Here is a 24,249-nt window from a genome sequence, read left to right as displayed (position 1 = left end):
TGGTCATGATAACATGCACTTGAGAGTGTGATATCATTTGGCAAAACAACTCATAGAAAAGTAGAGAACAGTAGAGTAGAAGAGTTCATTTGAGGATCGTCTGGCATCCAGACAGCCAGAGAGATACACAGACTCAGTCAGACAAACAGACAGGACTGTTTGAATAAGGATGATATCTCTCCCGCTGAAAGCTACTTAGCTAGAATAAGCTTTTGTCACTGAGATGAGGGAACACACACACAGAAGCACACACATCATGTGATATTTTTTTTTTGTTTGTTTGTTTTAAGAGAGAGTTATGCTCCCCACTGCTGTTTGGAAAAACAATATAATAATAGTAGTGTAATAGTTTTGTCAAAGCAGATATGGCATGACTCCTCTTGGTCTGAGGTTCCAGTTTTTTTTTATTATTATTATTTTATCAAGCAGTGATAAAATAATAAAAAGCACCCATGGCTCCCAACTTCTTTACAACCATTGATGGCTTCCTGGTTCCTCTGTCAACACAAGTGAAAAGCCTCTGCGTTACCCTTGACAACACACTGTCCTTCGAACCCCACATAACAAACATCTCAAGGACTGCACTTTTTCACCTCAGCATCTCCCGACTCGCTCTTCACTCTCCTACGTCAGTGCTGAAACTCTAATTCACGCCTTTGTCACCTCCTGGCTGGATTGCTGTACCGGCATCCTCTCAGGACGTCCCACCCAACCCACGCACAAACTCCACCTCCTCCATCACTACACTCCAGCCCGTGCTTTCTACAATTGGTGCTCGAGCCTTCAACTGTGCAGCACCCGGCTCTGGAACTCCCTGACCTCCCACACCTGCCATGCAGGGACTCTAACTTCTTTAAAAAAAAATAATCAAAACTCATCTGTTTACCCTGTCATACCCCTGACTGTTTCCCCTCCCCGTGCACTCGCTCTGCAAACTCTTATGTCTACTGTTGTTTTCTTTCTAGGATACAATGTTAAGTTGACTTTGGGCAGATTGTTTTGGCTCTGGCTGTGTTGTGCATTACTCTCGGTGAGAAGAAGCATGTCACCCTCTGTTACGTGAAGAATGGGGTTTGGACTGAAAACGATCTTCCATGTGGTTAGAGAAATGCAAAAGCATAGCATGAGCCAGAATTCAAATCCATAAAATCACTGTGTGCCAGCAACATTTACAATTTTGAAGCTCCAAGAAAGGGCTCATTGCTATAATGGATTGCCCTAGTGTTGTAACCAAATAATCTATCGACAGATACATTATATGATAGTTACTGCTTTTTCTGAAACCATTCATCTCAATTCAGTTCATACATTTACCACAGTAAATCTATTCTTCTATTCTTTCTTGGAGTCATAAGTATTAAATGAGTTGATATGGCCACATTGCCATAACAGAAGGAATATCAAATAAAGAAAGATGATAGAATGGAAAAAGCTGAAGATGAAACGATTCCATAAAGACCACACACACACACACACACACACACACACACACACACACTCACTAGTCTAAGAGCCTTTGAGTACCCCCCTGACCTTTCATTATCCCAGGCTGTCAGTGTAGATAAGGCAGCCCCTCCTTACCACTGCTGTGTCCTCTCCCGCTCTTCCTCCTATTCCTCTGTCCACTCACTAAAGACTAAATACAACCCAGTCTGCCTGTATGCTGTTGTCTAATAATACCTGTGTGCCTGCAAGAGAGAGATTAGGACATACAGTTAGGATCCCTGCTCCTTCCATATCACACTGCCCTTTACGTTCTTATATAGCTGTGTGGTGAAAGGGATTGGATGGCTGGGAACCATGTGGACAGGCAGATAAGAAAAGGTGATGATCTAGTGAGATGCTTTGTGATCGTTGCATAAAGGAAGACAAACCTACCAATTCAAATATACTTTGTGTGTGTGTATGGGTGTGTGCACGTCGGCGTATCCAGGTTCATGTATACACACATGCATGTTTTTGTTCCCGTGCATAGATTATGACTGAGCACTTGCATGTGTATGGGCACTAACTGAGGCATGTTGTTCAAGTGAAGTACCATTATATGCGTATGTGTGTATGTGTTTCCAGTGCCTGGAGACGCTGACCAGCCGTCAGATGGACATGCAGAAGTTCATAGCCGACGGCTGTAAGGAGGCTCTGCTGGAGGAGAAGAGACGCTTCTGTTTCCTGGTGGACAAACACTGCAACTTCTCCTACCAGTTCGCTTCCTTCCACGACAAGGTAGAAGACACGCGAACGGCAAACATGCTAGGCCTTTTAACTCGCTGTACTTTCACTTCAACATAAACTTTTCTGCTATAAAACGCTCAATACTAGGAACAACACCAATCATGATGATACACTGTACATGCCTGGGCCGACTTGTGCTCTGCCCCTGTCAGTGTGTTTCATTTAACACCATAATAGATATTTTTGGACTGTGCTGTGCAGGAATATTGCCAGCATGGTATATTCAATACAGATTTGATCTCAATCTCACATTTTATTTTTTCATATTTATTGTTCCACACTTTTTAGAGCGCTTTCACCCAAGAGAAAGGGAGAGAATTCGCCTGGGAGCACTGACTAATAGGGGCAGGGGTCATACTGGAATTAGGTAGCTAAATGGTACATGTGCTCGCTTGATTGACCTGCCCTCTGCAGTGTTAAATCTAACCAAAGTCGGAACAATTTATTCCAAAATGTGTACACCATTTTCACTATGTACTTATGATTGAATCTTACTTTTTTTCTATCATTTTTTTTCCTGGTGGCCAGGCCAGAGACATGCTGACGGCAAAGCTGCCCAGCTGGCAGGACCAGTGCAACGATGCCACCAACATGCCAGAGACCATCCTGTCCATGATTGAGGGGCTGCGCACGCCAATCTCCATCACACCACTGCCCTCCCCCGCCCCCTCACGACACAGCATGGTATGACGGGACGGGAGGGAGGAGGGTACAAATAAGGACAGGTTCTGTTCCCGGATATGTTGCTCCCTTATTTTCTAGTGCCGTTTCTTTTTTTATGCGCAGTACATGCAGGACATTATGTCATCATGGTGGCATCTATCTGTGAGTCTGTGTGTGTAGACACGTTCTTGTGAACACAATAATCAAGAACAATACATGTTAGAAACGTCATACTTACACCACAGGTTCCCCTATAGAACAGATGATCTGATTAGATTTTGGAGCATACATTTGCACATTAATGAGGAAAATTCTTTCTTATAACTTCTTAATGCTTTTAAGGTATAGAATTCATATTAATACCACCCATGTGTTATGTGAAGACAAGTAAGTAACAAAGATGTATAAATATTTGCTAATTAATGCATTAATTACCTTCATTAATTACCTCATTAGCGTAACTGGTCATGTTTAGAACCGTATACTATGGTGATTTGTGAAGATAGTTTAACTAACTTCACAAATCTGCTCTGCACAAACAGCAGTCAAAGTCTGTGTTTTGCTTTTGGGGAATCTGCTCCCAAAACTGTTTCCAGTGTTTCTTTTGTGATGGCAATGCAATTTGATATGCTTAAATAACAGTATTGACCCAACACTTACAGTGTTGCCACCATGCTAACCGGTATTGTTAATGTTCCTGTGGGCAGAACATCTCTGTGGGACGCGAGTCTTCGGCGCTTCCCCCAGCCCCACCTCTGAAGGCTCAGACCAGCCCTCTGGCCAACATGTTCACCCAGGAGTACAGCACTATCACCACCACTACCAACAACAGCACAGATAGGCACTCAGGTACTATAAATATGGCACTGGTTTTCAGTCAGCACCACCCATTGTGCTGGAGAGGCTACAGCATTGTGCTTTTCAACGCGGCGAGTGCAGCGCAAGAGCATTGTTCTCTCTGCGTGAATGGCCTATTATCCTGACTAGAACAACAGAATCTGCGTCGTTTGGGTTTGGGATTTGGGTATCACATGGTTTAAATGCAAGAGAGATTTCTGGATGAAATTCTTTTTAATACATTGTTGTATCTATGTTGATGTCCCTCCTCCTTACCCTGTCCTGTTCCGTCCTCCCAGACCACGGGGGCAGTGAGGAGGGCAGCCTCCCCAGGTCTGTGTCCGTCTCCACGGGCCTCAACAACATGGTGAAGAGGCCGCGTGTGCGCACCATCTTCCCCCACACCGCCGGCAACAACAACACACTGCTCAGCTTTGAAGAGGGAGACGTCATCATCCTGCTCATCCCCGACGAGAGAGACGGGTGGATGTACGGCGAGCTGGAGAAGACTGGAAAGTGAGTCAAGCCCACATGTACTGTGTTTATATGAAACAGACACATGCTAGCAAAGACTAGCCTGTATTCACGCACAAATACAGGAAGTTTTGGGCACGTACGCAATCAGGACATACTCTGTGCACCAGCAGCTACCCTATGTTTATCCAATTATCAACTACAATCCATCCCTTCTTCCTCATTTGTAGCATGCATTTACTGTAATCAACACCTGCCTCCCCATGGCCCAATCATCAGTTGTTTTAAATGTTTGTCTTGTTCCTCCATCCTCCTACTATTCAGTTGATTGATGAGTTGGACTATCCTAACTAGCCAGATGGTCCCCAGCCTGATTGATATCCCAGCCATGCACACACACACAGCCTGAGCTAGAGCACTCGCTGATAACGAAATCAAAGTAAAGTATAGCCAGAGGGTGGGATGTACGATAGAGGACTGGAGCGAGGCAGAGAGAGAAGTTCAGAGTACCACCTGCTCTCCCACACAGACAGGCTCCAACCAAATCTGCTCTCCCCGGGTCTCTGATGTCTGACTTTAAAAACAGGGATTTGATCCAAAGCCCTGGGAAGTGTGTTTTGGAATTTTAATCGTTCATCAGGCTCGATCTCCATCGCTGTCAAGGGAAATTACCTGGCAAATGTATCCAAAAAAATGATCAAGGGTAGAAAGGAATCGGTTCTGAGTTGCTTTTAAAAGTAAGGCTGCCACCAAGTAAAACTTTGGTCTTGCCGCCGTATTGCTGCTAGCGGGGTGAGTCGGAGGGCCTTGAGGCTTAAAAAGTGTATATCATCATGTTTATCAGAACACACCGTCAGATGAGATAGGCTTAATATCCCGGAGGAAATTCGGCTTTGATGCATTCGGGGCTCTTGCGTGGGTTTTTCTCTTTGTCTTACATCAGCTTTGATAACGTATCCCGGCAACTCGCCCCGGCAACACCTCGACCAATTCAAATGCCCGCACAGGCCATTGATGGACTGAGGAATGACACAGAGACATAGATACACATTTGCATCCAGTGGGACAATCATGCACTAGTAGCAATACATTCAGAATCTGAATTATATATAAATGTGACTCTAGTGTGAATGTGAATGTATGTATATAATCTTCACCTCACTTGACTGGTTCAGAAAATATACATAAATTTGATCCCTCTGTCCAAGCCAAGCGAGTTGGAGGAGCAGCTGGCTAGTGAGTTTGCATTCCTGGCTAGGAATCTCTGGAAAAGTGAATGAGTGTCACCCTCAGCTCCCTCTATCAGTATCATGGAGGTGCCGTGGAGCAAGGTTTATAATCCACAGTTGTTTCAGTGAAGCTGCTCAGTGGCCAGCGTTAGAAGACTGTGGTTGCATTGTGCAGCTCAGAGATATGAATGTTTCTGAATGTGTGTAACTGTGTGAATGTGGAGCAGTGCTGAAAAGGAGCATGAGTGCTCAGCAAAAAACCTTTCCCTAAATAAATAAAGGCTATTATTAATACCGATGCGATTGACCGGGGTGTATTTTCCAGTAGGACCTCGGATCCTTTTTATCGCAGGTGCACAAAGGGAACACCCATTTTCCAAGCCAAATGGACAAATATTAACATTTATCGGCGTAGAGGGAGAGGCCGGTTGGCTACACGCTGATTATGAAAGAGTGAACAATCTGTACCAAAACAGCACAATGACACAGAGTCCTTGCTCTGAGCTTTTCTTAGTGACTAGGTGTCACTCATTCTTCTGTGAACCTTTTACATACTGTTATGTGAATGTCTTTAAGTACCTTTTCAAACTGAATGAAACATTTTTTATCATATCAAGGTGAGAAAGCGTGGGGGAGAACTTCAGCACAACTCTGTTTTTTTGGTCCATTAGACACCATTATTAAGTCAAGTTTATTCCTGTGTGTGTGTGTGTGTGTGTGTGTGTGTGTGTGTGTGTGTGTGGGCAGGAACAAATGTCCGCATGATTTCCCTCATTGAAACCACTGAAACCTTATAGGCCATAATGCTCCCAATGCATTGTGTGTGCTGAAAGCCTTGCAGGAGAACCAACTCTGAAATGTTGCTGAAGTCTGAATGAGACTTTAACTCATTTATTAAATACACACAATGATTTAATTCTCAACAGGTGAAAGGTATTGTACTGTACCTCAAAAAAACATTGATTCATTCATAATTTAATTGTTAGTCCCTTTGAAAAACTGCCTTTCTTCATAGTAGCCTAATGAGGAAGATAATCAATTTTCAACCAGAAGGGAAAATGTGGTGTTAATAAAGATTAAGTCCATTAAAACGAAGGGAAAAAGGAAAGCATGTAAACGTTTTTCCATACCAACTACTAGGGTTGGGCGGTAATATGGTAATACGGTATCCCGGGGTATTTGAAAATAGCAACGGTGTCCGTTTCATTACCGTCATAAAAAAATTTCTGGCAGAAGAAGAGGAGAGAGATGCCCAACCTGCACCCCCGAAAAAAAAGATAACTTTGGGCAGTCTCTTGCAAAAAAAAGCTGATGCGGCGGGCGCGGCAGGTCCCGTCGGACTCGGCACCATAGAGGAGCGAGCAGAATCAGAGATGAATGCCTATTGTCGCGAGCCTGTGATTCACGGAGACGAAGATCCCCTTCTCTGGTGGAAGTCAAATGGAGCCAGCCGCTTTCCGCTGATGTCGAGGGTGGCCCGAAAGTACTTGTGCGCATGTGCCACAAGCTCACCATCAGAGCGGGTGTTCAGCACCGCAGGCAAAGTTGTAAGTCCGTTAAGTGCCCTGCTCAAGCTGGAAAAAGTAAATACCGTATTTCCTCTAATAGTGGCCTGTAGTCAATTAAAAGCCGGGTCTCCGATAATGGCCGGGGCCGTGGTCGACACGAACAAATAAAGGCCGGCCTCAAATACAGGCCGGGGGAAAAAACTAGGTCAAAACCTAGTACATGGCTGGACCGTGTCCGTCTCCTCTCTCCGCCGCTGCCTCTCCACCGCGCCTACGGCCCGCATTGATCCTCCCGATCCGACCCCGGACCCCCGCCGAAATCTCGGCCGGGTCACCGGGAACACATCGGTGCCCAGGTTCAGTTAGCTTCAGTTAGCTTCAGCTTACATGCAAACAACGGTGGATACTGGTAAACTCCTGGTGCCTGTTTGTAACTGTAGTTTGTAGTAACGTACAAGTGCCACAAGACGGCTCGGCCGGCGGAAGTCTCTGGAGCATGCCGTCGTCGATTACCGTAATTATCGTAATGCATTGCAGTAACAAAAAAACGTCTACCTAACGTACCGTAACAGAAGCAGATCAGAAAACAAGGAGGCTTCGTACTAAAATAGGAGCAAATATACTTATCAAACAGAGGGAATTAGAAATAAAGATAGATGACATGTTGTTAATTTTGTACATGTTTTGTTGTTATTGTTTCAATATTCTGTTGTAAATATGCAACGTTTGCTATTCCGTTTCTGATGTTCAGAGAATAAAACTGGAACATGTATCACATTTTTGTCGTGTGAAAATCACAGTTGAAGTGCACTGCAGCCACCTTGTGGCGGGAAACGGTATAGCAGCGACTACATAAATTCATCATTTGGAATTAGCGGCTCCCTCCAAGCCATACAATGTGATTTTTAATCAGATGGTAATACCGTATACCGCGGGAAAATTTGGGGACGGTTTAACGGTGTCAAAAATTGGATACCGCCCAGCCCTACCAACTACCAGCTTTTTGCTACCATAATCACAACAGGCATTCATCCATATATACAGCAGCATTGGAGAGAATTATGATAACTCTGTAGTAGTTTTACAATACTCACTGTGAGGAAAGATGGGTTTGGGATTTCTCTCTGTCTCTTACAGTGAGTCAATGTTCACCGGGAGGGAAATTCTCAGGCAAAGTGACGTAGAAAATATGCAGAGGATTGTGGGAAGGTGACCTGCCAGAATTTTGGAGCGTAGCGTCAGGAACGAGTAGACCTCTCAATTACTTTATGCAAATTTTCACGCGGCCAATGTAGGCGTTAACCAATCGGGTGAATAGTGTACTGTGTGTCTGCTCGATTACATTCCTTCATGAAACGTCACAAAACTAGTTCCGCCTGGCGTTTGTTCCTCTCAGTATGGAGGAGTTCATTATTGCCGTGTCCAGTCACCCAGTGTTATATGATCCAAATAAAAAGAGCAGTGGCGTGGAGGACGAAGGCTGAAGCGAAACCTGCATCCGTTACAAACACACCCGCTTCCACGCCCACGAGGCAGCCAGCAGTGTCAAGCATCAGGGGTGTTGTGCATGGACATTCACTGTTGAACTGAGTCTTTATCTCTCTCTCTTTCTTTCTCTCTCTCCGTCTCTCCGTCTCTCTCTGTCTTGTGGAGAGGGGACAGTGGTGGCCATGTGAGGTGAGAGCAGAGCAGCAGCTCTTCACCACAGGCTCGCAATCATTTAGAGAGGCTTTTAGATGCCTGTGGAATGATAGCCGGGATGATAGGGATTCTGGCAGTGGGGTAGACATGTAATCATTTCTATCTCGGTTTCTCTCTCTCTCGCGCTCTCTCTATCTTGGTTTCTCTCTCCCTCTCTCTCTCTATCTTGGTTTCTCTCTTTCCCTCTCTCTCAATTCAATTCACTTTGCATTATTGGCATGAATGTCAGATGAACAGTGTTGCCAGCATCTAAAAACAAAGAAAAATAACTAGAGAAAAGATAAATAAATAGATACAATAATGCTAATAAATAAATATGTAACAATAAATATCTAACTGAAGAAAAACGACTCCTAGTGAACAAAACTGATGTGTGTGTTCTCTCTCTCTCTCTCTCTCTGTCTTTTAGGAGGGGCTGGTTCCCGTCATCTTATTGCCGTGCATACTCTGAGCCACTAGTGAATAACAACAGGTAAGGAGACTCCACGTTCAGGCTAACACACACACACACACACACACACAGGCAGGTCTCATGTTCCAGCCAGCTGTATTGTTGGCAGTGTTTCCTCTCGTTACTCCTGTTAGACTGATAACCTTTCTAATCCTATGGGGGAGTCTCCCCTTCCTCAACCTTTGATTCCTATTGTGTTGAAGTCGCATCCTGCATTCAGTCCACTTGATCATTTGCCCATATTAAACCATTCTATTTAAAATCTATTTAAAATCTTTTAATATAGAGACATGTCACTCACATAACATACTCTTTGAGATTAAAAAAAAACAGCTTTATTTTCAGATTGATTCCCATGCATTTATGAAGTCTGGATGGATTTGTTCGGGCTTCATGGACTCTGATAGACTCCTTATGGTTCATGTGCTCAACCCATATATGGCTGTGTAAACCCTCAGTTCAAGTCATGGAAATGGAAAAAATTGGGGAAAAAATTGGAGTTACACAAGCGCAGCAGTACGTTTATATCAGGAAACAGGATGCCGTGTCTTTGCTGCTGATGAATTGATTTTGCGGCTGATGAGAGAGCGAGAGGGGGTTCAGAGAGTTGACTCCAGGCTTTTCTTCAAAGAGACTAATCCCCGTTGGATTAATTTATTAGATCCTAATGTGCTGCACCTCCCACAGAGAGGCTGCCAGCCAACTGCTACCAGTCACGGAAACAGAAAGTTTACACTATAAGCACCCCTGGGGGACACACACCAACACACACACACACACACACACACCCTCAGAATTCTACCCATAATCAAAATGTATTGCTTCTTTGAACAGCGTGGTTATTTTGAATGCCAACAGCTCAATGATAGTCCATGCGTGCGTGTGCGCACATGCACACACACACACACACACACACACACACACACAGACACACACACACACACACACACACACACACACACATACATATGTGCACATGCCAGGAGACTAATGAGATGTCCTGTAATTGAATGTTTCTATTTGGCTAAGTTCATTCTTTCCTCTTGTTACTCCTTTGTCCCTCCCTTCCTCTCTCTCTCTTCCTCCTTCCCACCCCCCACCTTAACCCTTTCTTTCCCTCCATCTCTTTCTTTATTTCTGACTTTTTCTCTCTTGTTTGCTCTGCCCTACTCTCTCTCTCTCTCTCTCTCTCTCTCTCTCTCTCTCTCTCTCTCTCTCTCTCTCTCTCTCTCTCTCTCTCTCTCTCTCTCTCTCTCCCCTCCAGTGTGTCTGCTGCCCCCTACCGCAGTCGGAGCGTGGTCAACCTGCACCACCAGGACACTGAGACGGACGAGGCGACCATGGTGCTCCCCCCGGCGGACTACTGTGACTCCCCGCAGCGCACCCCGGTCCACAACCCCGCCTCCTCCTCCGTCACCACCATCATCACAAACAACAACCACCACCACCAGCACTCCCCCACGCCGTCCGCAGCCTCCTCCTCCTCGTCCGATCACAACACGGTCAGTCACTGGGCCGGTAGATTTGATTTGGGTCATATGGGAAGAGTCTGTTTTTCTGTTTCTTTCTTTCTTTCTTTTAATCAAATGACGACAAACATCGGGGCTGCCAGCTTTTCTTCATTTACTTTTCATTTCTTCATTTACAATGCAAATTTGCAAACCTTCAGTGACTTCAGCAGAAAGTTATTATACTGTACTTGCATCCTAGTATGGGTGAGCAGGAATTGAACCCCTAACCTTGGCAGAGTCAACCTTAGCCTTAATCCTCTACCTGGGCCGTAAGGGCTGCCGTCCACTTGCCTCTCCAGTTCCAGGTCTCACCTGATACCTACTGCAGCGCGGCTACTGTACCGTCGACTGTACAGCCTTATCTTGGCTGCTGTGGACAGTATGTGTATGTGTGTGTGGTGTCAGGTGAACTTCTAATGTCAGTCTTGGAAACCTGACCGCACTCTGAAGACTCTGTTACGCTCGTTTTCTCAGCGTAGGCAAGTATATTCGATCAAAAATCCAAGTATTGGGACACTGAGACAAAGTCAGTCTTCACTGCTGTAGATGCATCTACTGTGATGTGGATATCGCATGAAAAAAAGCATGGGAGGCAGAAGCACAGACTGACAAGTGTTGATTCTGGGTATTTCACCCTGTGTTAAGCAATATTAATTGATTCAAACAACACTAACTTGAGCTTAGTTTCCTAATACTTAGGCATTAGTCTATCTTTTTACTAGCAAAATGAAGAAGCACACTTAGTATGTCCTCTTCAAAAAATAAATGAGTATCATTGATTATAACTAGGGGGATGGTTGTGTAGAATACAAATTTAGATTAGAAGGTTAGGTTAGAAATGTGTTAGAAAGGCCCCCAGAAGCTTTCAGCTATCATCCGCAATTACAGTCCCAGGTCTCTGATCATCCACATGCTTGTAGGAGATGAAGGTACAAGCTGACTAGGACACAGCTGTAAAGAGGATTGCCCTGTCTGGATAATCCCTGGTGCTCAGACAGGTAACCAGACTCCTGGAGCCTCTACTCCACTCAGAGGCAGCGACACTGGGACACAAGTGGGACCAGGGTCTAGGTCTGGCCTGGATGATTGTCGTCTGTGATAATGAACATACAGCATTCACATTTAAAGTCATGATGAAGGCTCTTTTTCTGCCTTAAAATGGGGGCAGGAAATGTTTTTCAAAAATATGTCCATCCTCAATATTACGTGCCCTTATTTGAGTCGCTCTCCCACACCCACATGGCTACGGCCACGCCTTTAGTCTACGAATGCGTTTCCATTTGCATACTATGCAAAGCCTACAGCCAAAGTTGCGGTTTCTCCCCCCCTGGAAGCTTTTGCAGCTTCCCCATCCTGGCTAAATGGAAATGCAGTGCGGTGTGTCACGGCCAAACACACCTGCCGTGTCCGCACGCTCACATACACACCATCTGAGCTCGATCTCAGTGATACCACTTCTCTAGACTGCCTGTTGACATTCATCATCCATAGCGTGATGATGAGTGTACATCAATTTTCTAAGCATTTTTATTAAATAGCCAAAACAACACACACATACAGCCACCCTATCACGAGAGAGAAACATTTCTGTCAGTGGAAACATCCTGTTAATCACATACACCTACAAGGACAAAGGGGAAACATGAGCTCCTTACATAAGTTACTATACATTACTATACATCCCATTGATTAACATTAATTCTCTGTACCTTAACCCTAACCTTAACTATAACCATTAAATGCCTTATCTCTATCCTAAGAGTTAGGACTGTCAAAATCGAGTCACTTATCAGTATTTTTCTCACCGTTACAGCGTTGTCAGGACGTTTTGTTCACAGTACAAGAACATCACCAATGCACACACACACACACACACACAGCCAGTGTGACTGTTAAGGTGCCAGTAGTTTGTGATGTTTGACCCAGCTAGAGGTTGAATGGACAGATAGTGAAAGGAGATCCTTTTCTGTTCTCTTTCTCGGCCCTGCAATATTCATTATTTACCTCTCATTTGGTATACAGCCACAGGCATAGTAGGGCCAACCACTACCATGCTTATGCCGTGTGTGAGTGTGTGTGTGTGTGTGTGTGTGTGTGTGTGTGTCTCCGCTGTCAGGCTTGTCACTCCACATCCGGCCCACGTCTCTCTACCACTGACTCTGCCTTCTGGTGGAATTCCACTCTGGGTGAACCTGATACCTGCCTTCCCCTCTTCTCTCTCTGTCTATTTTCTCTCTCTCTGTTTTCATTCTTTCAATTTATCTCCCTTTTTTGTCTTCAACCAACTATGTCTTTATCTCTATATCTGCCCACTTGCCTATCGTTCTCCCCTAACTTACCTCTCTTGCAATCTCTCGCTCGCTTGCTCGCTCTCTCTCTCTCTCTCTCTCTCTCTCTCTCTCTCTCTCTCACTCTCTCTCTCCTCCTCCCTCTGTTTCCAGGGTAGACAAGAGTCACTTCCAGGCAAGCTTATCCTCCATTCATTCTTTAGTGACTCACAAAGCTCTGCTCCACCTCCATTCATAACACACACACACACACACATCCCAGAATACGTGGCTAGCTTGTGGGAAAAAGGCTCTTGTGAGGAGGTGTGGATCTATCTAGTATAATACACAGGTTCATGTACAGTGCAGTGTATGAGTGGGCTGCCGAGGGGGCGTGTGTGTGTGTGTGTGTGTGGGGGGGGGGTTTGTGAGCAACTTGTGGCTGCATCTTACTTAAAACTGAATTTTAAATATGAAACGTATAGGTGAAAGGCCTGATGCACTGCGTCAATTTAAAAATGATTGAGTGGGAAAAGTGTGTGTGTGTGTGTATGTGTGAGTGTGTATGGGCGCACGCTATTGTGTGTATTTGTTTGTTACATTGCCCATTGGCAGGGGCAGTAGCACCAGAGGCTGTCTGTGAGTCACTTGTCATGACTGTGTAGGTGACAGCACGACAACGAAAGGTTTTTGTTTTTTTTCTTTTTTCTCTCTGTGTGTCTGTGTCCGAGAGCGTTAGAGAGACAGAGATTAGTCTGCTTAGATATAGGAGGAGGTGATTTTTCATAAATTGAGCTCAAGCCCTTTTCATTCTTGTTTAATTGTACCACTTTCTTTCTCCTCCCCTTTAGTTTACTGTTGTTCATGTTTTATCGTGTTTATAAGGCCTGCAAACACTTTAACTATATGCAGTATTTCCCTCTATTTATGATAGCATTGGTTGACCACCACATCAAGAGAAATTGTGAAATTGTAAATATATTTAGCTATAGAAACGGGGCGATTAGATAATATCCCAGAGGAATAGAGATTGTGTCTATTCCATGAGTTATGAGACATGCAGAATGAAAAGCATTGTATGCTTTCCTGTCCTTTGTATATTGAATTGAGACAGTTATATAAGCTTAGTGACCTTGACTGGTTTTCTTTAGAGGATGGACACTGACTCGCAGTCAGACTCGCAGTGTTTGGCACTGCTCAGTATGTGTATAAAGCTTAGGAAAGAAGAAAGGATTTATCATTCACAAAAGATGGCTAAATAAAGACAAATTTGTTTTTATTTATTAAAATGAGAGAAGGATATGAACTCCAATTAAGACTAGTTAACCTAGTGTAGATATGACGTCAATCTTGTATATTCTATAACTTTGTATATATTGTGCATTTTCTGTTTGATCTTTCATTGCATATAATTAATATTGTGACTTATGGTGCATGACACATAAGCACTCATTGGTCCATACCAACTACCCCCATATAGACAAGCACAAGGTCAATGTTTAGAATTGGAGTTTGGGAAAGATATTAGTGCTGCAACTTACCGGGGCCAAAACAGGAACGGACATGGAACCGAAGGTGAAACACTGCATAACTTTCTTTTTTTTTTTTAATTCACACACTAACGAATATGTCTATTTTCAGTGATCAGTGATCGGTATCAGCAAAGTCTTGGAATGTTTTTTTGTTTTTTGTTTTTTTTACATCATGCAGGTTGGACCGGAGGAGGAAAGGTGAGAGGAAGAGAGGGAGGGAGGGAGAGAGGAGACGGGAGGGTTTGGGGAGGGGGGGCGGAATGCACTGTCACCATGAGAAAAAATGCACCCTCACTGGTTTGGTGGTTAGCAGGTAACCACTTACAGGAATGGATGTGTTGAGAAGAGAGGGAGATCGATCTGAGAGATGGAGAACAAGAGAGGAGTGACGAAGGGGAAGAGAGGGCTTTGACCTTCCTGTGGAGTATCAGTGAAAAGGAAATTGAGAGTAGCAAAGACATTCCTGGCTGTTGATACCCAAACAAGTGCAACAGAGCAAAAAAGAGACAGAGGTGAAGGCATTCCTGGTTCCCCGGCTGCGCTGTGAATCGGCACGCAGAACCATACTGCAGCCTGAGAGCGTTAACGAGACCGTGATCGTGTTTTGACCAAAGTAAAGACACAGTCAGGTGGACAGCATGCTGCCTGGATGTGCCAGTCGGAGCGTGCGTGTGTGAATGAAAGAACGTGCGAGTTTCTGCCCTTAGCAGCCGCTTCCCACAGCTCTGATTAGTGCTCAGTGATTACTAATCCAAACATCTGGAGGAGGAGGGGGAGGAGGAGGAGGAGGAGGAGGAGGAGGAGGAGGAGGAGGAGGAGGACAGATGTGAAACTGTCTGGGTCCCATGAGAAGGAACAGCGGTCACAGTGTGTGGGACGGTGCCAAGGCTAAAACTCTCTGGCCCATCTGGTGGCAGCAGGGTTAGAGAGGAACGTCGCCGTCACTCTATCCACTGCTGACCTCTGGTGGGATTTATGCAGTACTGCAGCAGCGAGGTTGAGGACTGTTTTGACTGTTTTGAATAGCGGCGCCAGTTACCAGGAAAATCAACAATTTATGATCAGTGTGTACTCAAGCAGGCTTTATGATCTGTGTATCTGTGGTGCACGTCCCAGACGGGAAGACAGAATTTGTTTTTCCATCTGCAGTAGAAAATGAGAAACTGTTATTCCTCTCTGTTGATGCATACCTACAGCCTGTGTATTGTGTATTGAATGTCTGGAATTTGTGTGTGTGTGTGTGTGTGTGTGTGTGTGTGTGTGGTACAGGTACCATGTGCCCAGTCTGTTCCCCACCTCCCAGCTGCCTCAGTTTCTCTGCCTGTCACACACACAACAATGACGCTGACTTTGGCTAGTCATGGGAGCGCTTCATGCCGCTGATTGTGAACCAGACTCGCCTTTCCAGAAGGCCCAGATTCCACACGGCGTCTCGTGACACGACACTGCACACCGTCTTTCCCACACTTCCTCTTTCCCATCCATTCATCTAGTGCGTGTGTGTGTCCAATCCTTCAACAGCCTCAAATTTATGTACTGGGTTATAGATCAAACAAACGCGCCAAACACGGTGGGAAAGATTATCATTAACGTATTATCTACAGCGCAAATATGTGGGATGGATTTTGCGAAAGGCCTTGTGACTCACAGGTTCACTGATAATGTATCTGTGTTTCTGTCCACAGGCAACCCAGCCCAACGGTATCTCAAGGCCTCCAGCTCCATTCCTCACGTAAGTCACATGACAAGGCGGGGAGGGGGGGGGGGGGGGGATGCTCTCCCTTTCTCTCATTCAGGCACTCACTCACTCATCTTTTTCTGTGTTCCCAGGGGAGGGAACCCGTTCGCCACAGTCCGGCTACGTCCGACTGTCACCAACGACCGCTCTGCACCAGTCATCTGATAATCCATATTTACACACACACACACACACACACACATACACACCATCCCCGGTCCCAGCCCACCTCCCTGTGTCATCTACCCAGGACACGCAGCTCTCCTCCGGTCCGTACCGTTCAGCAGCAGCTCTTCGTCAGACAAACCTTGGCCAGCATTGAACAAGCTGATGTCTACACACACAAAAAATGCTATTTGAATCTGGTGTTGTTGTTGCTTACTGCTGCAAACCCTATACGGAAATATTTTGGGACCATTTTATTTACGGAACAGATGCTCATATATTTAAGATATATATTTTCTATATCTATTTTTGTCCGACTGTTTGTGGTGGTGATATTGAAAAGACCACATTCTTACCTGGACATGAGAAACTGATCAGAGAAATTGAACTGTTGCAATGTATTTATGCTGTTGATGTCGCTTGTTTGTCGTTGAAATGACTGCTGGAAGATTTTTCTGTTGCCATAGGACAGTAGAAGAATGTATTGTATGGGACCTCTGCATTTCACCTTCAGGTCCGCATGATAGTGTTGCTATTAAGTGTCTAATGATTAAAATGTATTATTCATTCGATTATGTCGCATCCACTGTTGCAGTTAGGAGATACAATGAATTGCAAATGATTTAAAGACAGATACGTCCAAAAAGGCACACAAGTGAGCTTTATCCCCAAGTCCCTCTTGTATATACATTTGTACCACAGATGTCATAAATTGTGTCATTTGCCATCTAATTTAACTTTTTGTAGAGCTAGACGAGTGTGGAGACAGGACTTTTGCCTTAATGAAACAAACCTACTGTACTATCACTGTAAAAATATCACTTACCTGAACATGAGTTGTGACAGTCAGCTCATCCTCACATAGTCAGACAGTGCAGTCATTTCTGCTTCAATCATTATTAAGCCCTCAATATGTACTCTGGTTCTTTTGGTCTTTGGCCTGCCCCACATTATGCCCTTAATAAAAACTGCTGTATGGAAAATAAAGATTTATTTCTTCAAATTGTTTTTCATTTTATCATGCACAACTTTAATTTTCTTACCATGCGTTGCTTTGCTTCTAGGGAAAATTGACACCCAATATATATATATATAAGAAAAGCATGAACTTGTGCATCCACTCAAGATGAAGAAAATCATAGTCAAAAACCATGTTGAGTAGCATTCATTTTTAATTACAATAACTCTTATATAAAAAGTAAGAACCTCAATCATTACAGCGTGCGTAGTGTGTTTCTAAAGCGAGAATATTTCAAATCCCCCCCTTTACCCCCCCAGTCTATTTCTCTTCCTTCTGCCATGGACAGAAAGGAAACACATCCTGCTCTGATGGAAGACGAAGACACATGGAGATACTGCAGATACAGAGACGAAGACATTCTTGATTGATTGTCTGTGGTCGGGAGGAATGGGGCAGGCTGAGTTGTCACAAAGTGGAGTACTAAGATAAACGTCATCCAGAGATTATACATCATTGAGAGATTTCTACGCTTTATTTCTCTCTGCATGCTTCCTTTTAATTGCGACTTTACGCATTAAAATAGGAGTCTGCGCTTCGACATGAGAGTCTCCTTAACGTAGGAGTCCAAAGTCAGACAGTGATTGAGGTTGTAAAGTCGAGGGCATTTCAGATTGTATGTACCTGAGGTCTGCATTGGCCCTGGAAAAGCACAACCTAGCAGAATCATCATCAAACAAACGGTCAGTGCAAATATGGCCCCAAGAAATATCATCAACAAAAACAGACAAAATGCTGCAGAGACTATTTGTCTGACGAAAGTCCATTGTTTCAGCCAGGACACTTTATGTCCGAGGATTTTTCCACAAGTCTCTTTAAACTGGTTGTATATTGTTATTCCATGTGACAGACTGAGCCGAAAAAGAACAAAACAAGATTCCAAAAAAGGGCTGCGTTAAGTGGCGTTCGCTTGACAAAGCTGATTCATCAGTGATCTACATGGATGCTGTGATGAGTACAAAGTCACCAAGCACAAAGTTAACCAAAAATATGTAAAATATGTGAGCAGTGTGGCAGCAAAGGAAAACACCTAAACAAAATCAAACCTCTGGCACAAAATCGACTTGTGCCTCCGTTCATTCTGACACGACAAAACACAGAGGAATCTGCTCAGGTGAATGAGCTGAGCTACATCTAATGAAGAAATCATGATTGATGGAATCTCTGACGATCTCTCAGCTTGCATGTAGTGAAGGCACTGACAACAGCCGGACAGTTAAATACACCATGATCTATCCTAGAAAATGGACACATTTTTCCACACGTGCCTCTAATAAAAACTTGCGTCTGGTTATAATTCATAGCAATATCTTCTTGATCATTTGTTGTACATAACATAATGGCAAAATCGAAGTGCAATATTAAGAAAGGATAACAAAATAAAAGACACGACAATGCTGGACTGCGCGCGCGTGTGTGTTTATGTGTGTGTGTGTGTGTGTGTGTGTGTGTGCGCGTGTGTGTGTGTGTGTGTGTGTGCACGTATAGGAGCGTGTGTGTGAGTCAGCTGCAGTTTGGTCCCTCTAGCCGAAGGTGGCGCCACAGTTGGGACACCTTCTCTGGCGCAGCGCGAAACAGAAGAGGAGGCCCAGAGGGAAGAAGAAGATGGCACACATGATGCCCAGGCAGGTGAAGTCATCCTCCAGGACGCCCACTCTGCAACACACACACACACACACACACACACACACACAGCAGAAAGGTTAAGTAACATAGGAACATTGACCAAACATTAAATATACTGAATGATGCACGTTATTACAATAGTTTCCAAGGTAACATAAATTCATTAAAAAGTGCATTTACGCATTTAATTACGAATCAAATAATGGATGCACTGGGTATTATTTTGAAGAAAAAAAAAACATACAGTATGTGCTTGTTCAACTGTCAGCCAAAGGCTACACAAGACCAAGTCAGATCTATTTTAGAGAGCTTTCATGAGCATACGAGGCCTGATCACAAGTGATCACACTGTCCTAACTACAGTTCATTGAAAGCTTATCTCTAGGCTTGTGTGTCTGAACCATGTACAGACATTTCATGGTAAACAAGCAACCGAGCAGCCAGGAGGAATTGTACAGCTGGAGCGTGACCTGATTCTGAGGGGACAGAAAGTTAATTTTGCAATGTCTTCCCTTTATTCCATTCTATCTTTTCTTCAAAATCCGTTGGAGTTGAAACTCGACGTCTTCTGAGTCATTCTGAGCATCTAAAAATGAGCTCGTTTTCGTTTCCTTTACAACTTCTTCCCCCCCGTAGAGTTCTCTCATAGCCTTAATCTAGAGGCCAGGGAAAAGAGGAATTTCAGATGATGTGAACAGTTATTCTCTAATCGTCTTTATGGTGGGAACAAAAACTTGCTATTCTGATCTGCCCAAGTCTCTCCCAGCAACACGGCACTGGGAGTCAATAGGGCCGTCTTGTGATTGTCTAAAAAACATCTAACCTTGTGCAACTTTGTGAATTAACTCACAGAGCAGTACTCAACATGTTAAGTCTGCTTAGCTTTTGGCTTGCAGTGCCCCGCGGTTTCGATGAGGAATGCCAAGAAGCTATTTTAGAGAAAGGGAAGGGCAGCGTAGAAACTTTTCTACACTGTGCAACAAATATCTAATGAAGATAAATAACCAATTAAGATATATCAAAATATCAAGGGATTCCTTTGAAGGAGAGATTTTAGACAAACAGAAAGCAACCGTGTCTCAGAGGAGCTTTAATCCAGAGTCACTGTAAACAAAGTGCTAACCAGGGTCTCATGACTGCACCATGCCGACCAGCGTGGCCAGTAAATCTGCTGGAGGCCCTCAGGAGGAATTAACATACAAAACACAATAAATCAGCCCAGACCTTGACTGATCAGAGGTGAAAGAGTAGCTTTGAAGGCACTACGCTGTAGCTAATGCTACAAAGTGTATCAGATATGTCCTGGATGTCACACAAACCCCATTCCATCTGTGTGTCTGTTAGCAGGATATCTCAAAAAGTTATGAGTGGATCTGCACAAAACTTTGTGGAAAAAGGAAAAACTGATTAACCTTTCACATTGATTGGCCAACGGGGGATGAGTGGGCGTGGCTTCTCACTAAAAGGCATATAACTTCTGAACAGAATCATGCAACACCAGCAAACTTTGTGGCCTATCAGCAGACATGAGAAGAGGCAAACCCTCTGACATGGAGGCGCTGCAGAGCTCATTTCTGGTTTAGACATAACCATCCTGCCAATTTTTCCAGTGGTAGAAGGGCAGCTCTAATGGTCTGAACAGATATAGAGCTGATTGGCCATGTGGTGTTGTGATAATCGGCTAAAATAGTTTTAAGTGGCTAGAATTTGAACAGGCAGATCTCATGTCCCATTTCAGGTCCAGTCATGAAAATGTGAGCATCTCCTGATGTAAAACAGGTTAGTAATGGGATATGGAAGAAATTATTACCTTTAAGTGGAAATCCGACATGTGGAACTGGCATATATTGACGATTGCATACCGTTGGCAGAGGTATGTGTTCTACTGAGTGCCATCTAGTTTTAATTGGGCTTAACCACGCACATTAATATTATCCTAGCTCCTAAAACAAGGCTTGTTTACATGGCGTCCGAACTCAAAATGTGTGTGTATGACCTACTGTGGCACTGCATCATGTGGTGCTGTGCCATAGGTGTTTGTATTTGCACAGCTTATCTGTACACCGGTGCCAGGAACTGTGGCTTTTATTGACTCTGGCGACCTGGCAATGATGCAAATGGTGACCAAAAGTGTACCAGCAAGCAACAATAAACAATTCTGTTGCATTTACAAAGCACTATGACCGGGAAACTATGAGAGCCGGTCTACCCAGTTACTCAAGCTCCCCAACCAGATGTACAATTTATAATTCAAAAGGAAACAGTGGATGGGAGCACATGTGATTTCCAGAGTTTGTCTGCTAGTGAACCGTGTCCCGCGGTGACCTTTGGCCCCGTGTGGCCTGACCAACCCAGTCACATGTTTGGGGCTGAAATCATCTGACTGACAGGATGTTGATTCAGGCACATTGAAACCAATGTGAAACCACACTCTGTACAACATACAGTATACACAGGCACAATGAGAGTAGATGTGTAGATAGTATACATGTATATATACACAAATAAACACACACACACACAAACAGATGATATGAGCCTCAAGAAGGAACTGTGCTCAGAAACCGGCTTAGTCACACAGTGAACATGGGACACTCATACTAATCACCTGCTAATCAAGAGACCTTGGTGGTAAATATCTGAATGGTCTTGTTTTCATCAATAGACGAGCTGAATGTCTTGGTGCCTCGCTGTCTCCATCCTGGAGTTATGACTGTAAATGTGGTTCCTCTCACTGAATGATTATCCATTCTCTCATGTCAGTCATCCTCATCATCCTTAGCTCAGTGTGTATGTAGTGGCTAGAGGTGTTTCCTGGTATTTTTAAACTAAGATTATTATACTCCTTACATACTTTTGGACTTTTGTACTCCACTGTTAGGTGGTAGCGGAGGTGACAGTTTTTATGTTCTAAATATCCAAGTATAACAATGACCAGATATGCGTGTGTGTGTGTGTGTGTGTGTCCTCACCTGCAGGCAGGGCAGCCCCCCACCACCACTACAGAGGGTTGGATGATGGTGTAAGTCCCGGGGTAGGGCTGCTGGGATATGGCAGGGCCCATTTGGGCTGTGGGGTACCCTGTAGTAGAAAAGGTGAGATAGTACAGACAGAAGTTATAATGAGGTCAATAATTTATCATTTCTCAAACCCTCCTCTGCTTGTATTCACACTTGTATGTTATTTTTTTTTTTTACTTTTATCCAGGGAGTGTTTGTTGAGCATTATTCAGCAGGCTGCTGATTTTGTCGAGTGTGTGAGCAGGTCAGCAACACAGAGACAGAACTCACATGACACAGCTGTTGAGTCATCCCAGGACTGTCAATATAATTTACAAATAGTACTAAAACACATGAAGCCATAGTGCAAGACAATAAACTTCTTTTTTAAGCACCAACAGGAAAAAAAAGGAATAAAGACGAAGCGAAACTGGCTGTTCAGTGCAAGTTAGTATTTGCTGTTTCAAAGTCAAGGTATATAAGCTTTAGCTGAGTATTTGGCCAACACAAGGTATTCTGGAGGAGAGGTGAAGGTGCGAAAAACTATAAAAGTAACTTAGTACATATGGCATTGTATAGACAGCTAATACAGTATATCAAATAGAAATAGCTGTCGTAAGAAACTACTCGGTGTACTCAGTTCCCATATATTCAGGACAGTATAAGCTATGGGGGTAAAGGGCACTGGAACCACTTCTTTCGGCAGTGACGTTTGTGCGGTACAATAACCTTTGTTACCATACATACAGTACCACAAAAGTTGGCCTACAGCTTTGCTCTGGTACAAACACATCCTTGTTCATTTAACACACTGTGCACACAGTGTTTTATAGTAATTACACACTATCCCTTCCAGTTGCAGCAACAGTCTAGTTCCCTTTAAAGATGAGGTGGCATGGAGGATGTGACTGCACAGCAAGCAGGAAATGATAGGCCAACAATGCAACTGCAGGAGATGAGATGTTGCTACTTAATATGACAGCACGACTCTGTTGGTGCACCAGTGCAGCACCGACACTGTTTCAGCTCTGAAGCAACAACAGGCAGAGGACAGCGGCCTGCTTCACACGAGACAGGCACACACTGGACCAACTTTTTTTTATGTCAAGGACCCCCGAAGTACAGCAACGTCGTATTGACTGGGGGGCGAGCTTTGCACCACTGGTTAGGTAATCACAAAGAGCCTAAACTTAACTATCAAGATAATTCACGTCCAATAATTTCAGCCTATGAAAGTCGTTGTCGGCTAGACCGCAACTGGACAGGGGCGGGAAATCATCTGTCTGAAATGACATTATTAAGAAACGGCCAGCTAGCAGGACATTTTGCCTAGATAATGCGCATAGCACCTAATATATTCAAAAAAACACTCGTGAATATGCATTACTGGCCACAGCCACCACCATACTACGCCCGCGCACAACAGGGGCGCCTGCTAAACTAAATTGTTTATACTCATTTCAAGACATGGTATCACGACCCTGTCATAGCTTAGGAAGACCTCACATCACGCTGGTCGGTTAAATCAAATAAGCCTATAAAAAAGATATGTAACCGACTGTGAGCGACAGACGAAGACGGAAGTAAGCAGGAGGCAAACCTCTCGCTTCGCCCGGATAGTTTCTGGTAAATGTCTGGACCAGTGTCGAGCTACTTGCCTTGGCCGTCTGGGTACTGGTACGGCGGCGGGGCCGGAGCGGGGATGGCCCCATAGCCGTGCTGCTGCTGCTGCTGCGGGCCGTACTCATATGTCCCCGGGACGGCGTTGTACGCGGGAGGTCTGTCCTGAAGAAGTGGTTTGCTGTCCACCATCTCCCCCGACGTGTTGCGTCCTCAAGTTGCCTCCTGCTATGCCCTTAACTTAAATCCACAGCAACGACAACAAGCGCGGACAAAATTGTGTCAGGCTACTTTGCTTCTGTTGCCTGAAGAGCCGTGCGACTTTCGTTGACACGCAGTAGCGACAAAAACAAAGAAAACAAAGAAAACACGCTGCGCAAAAATGAAACTTCGTCCCTCTCCATGCGCCAACTTTGTCCCCGACAGCACAACACCCCCAAAACACTCGCCAAATGTACACTTGAAAGACAGGAATGGTCGCAGGCAGTCAGGTAATGGTTAACTTAACTCCATTTCCCTCTCTGCAGTTGGTCCTTTATCGCCAAAACAAGCCTCTCTGTCATCGCAGCACCTTATAACTCGGCTGAAACTCACGAAACGCTTTTCCTTTCTGCCTGGATTGTCACAAGAGAAGAATCATGTGATGCGCTGCTGTAGCGCCTCTGCGCAGAGGAAGGC

General features: G+C 44.4%; 2 protein-coding genes across 2 annotated transcripts in view; one reads left to right on the top strand and one right to left on the bottom strand.

Moving 5' to 3' along the window:
* baiap2l1b (BAR/IMD domain containing adaptor protein 2 like 1b) overlaps positions 1–17,311 on the top strand; it is a 34,780-nt gene extending 17,469 nt beyond the window's left edge. Inside the window, exons 7-14 of the mRNA XM_071921210.2 lie at positions 2,071–2,223; positions 2,761–2,916; positions 3,603–3,744; positions 4,032–4,248; positions 9,054–9,116; positions 10,360–10,597; positions 16,091–16,137; positions 16,236–17,311. Coding sequence (XP_071777311.1) covers positions 2,071–2,223; positions 2,761–2,916; positions 3,603–3,744; positions 4,032–4,248; positions 9,054–9,116; positions 10,360–10,597; positions 16,091–16,137; positions 16,236–16,308 — 1,089 coding nt within the window. The 3' untranslated portion in view covers positions 16,309–17,311. The remainder of the gene's footprint in view (positions 1–2,070; positions 2,224–2,760; positions 2,917–3,602; positions 3,745–4,031; positions 4,249–9,053; positions 9,117–10,359; positions 10,598–16,090; positions 16,138–16,235) is intronic.
* Positions 17,312–17,462: 151 nt separating this feature from the next.
* bri3 (brain protein I3) lies at positions 17,463–24,197 on the bottom strand. Its single transcript, XM_071921219.2, has 3 exons — positions 23,610–24,197; positions 21,925–22,033; positions 17,463–18,982 (listed from the first exon to the last, which is right to left on the bottom strand). Exons 1-3 carry the CDS (start codon positions 23,761–23,763, stop codon positions 18,850–18,852), a joined length of 396 nt encoding a protein of 131 aa, XP_071777320.1. The 5' UTR covers positions 23,764–24,197; the 3' UTR covers positions 17,463–18,849.
* Between the last annotated feature and the right edge of the window lie 52 nt (positions 24,198–24,249).

Source organism: Centroberyx gerrardi, chromosome 7 (assembly GCF_048128805.1).
Source record: "Centroberyx gerrardi isolate f3 chromosome 7, fCenGer3.hap1.cur.20231027, whole genome shotgun sequence".
NCBI classification, from domain to species: domain Eukaryota; kingdom Metazoa; phylum Chordata; class Actinopteri; order Beryciformes; family Berycidae; genus Centroberyx; species Centroberyx gerrardi.
Note: the sequence above shows the minus strand (reverse complement) of the source record. Positions and strands in the feature narration are given on the sequence as shown.

Bases quoted from the DNA above. Each gene is read 5' to 3' on its own strand.
- bri3 (XM_071921219.2), bottom strand. From the start codon at position 23,763: ATGGTGGACAGCAAACCACTTCTTCAGGACAGACCTCCCGCGTACAAC. The intron at 22,034-23,609 runs GCAAGTAGCTCG...TTTCTACTACAG, and splicing joins CCAGTACCCAGACGGCCAAG to GGTACCCCACAGCCCAAATG. The intron at 18,983-21,924 runs GTGAGGACACAC...TGTGTGTTGCAG, and splicing joins GGGGGCTGCCCTGCCTGCAG to AGTGGGCGTCCTGGAGGATG.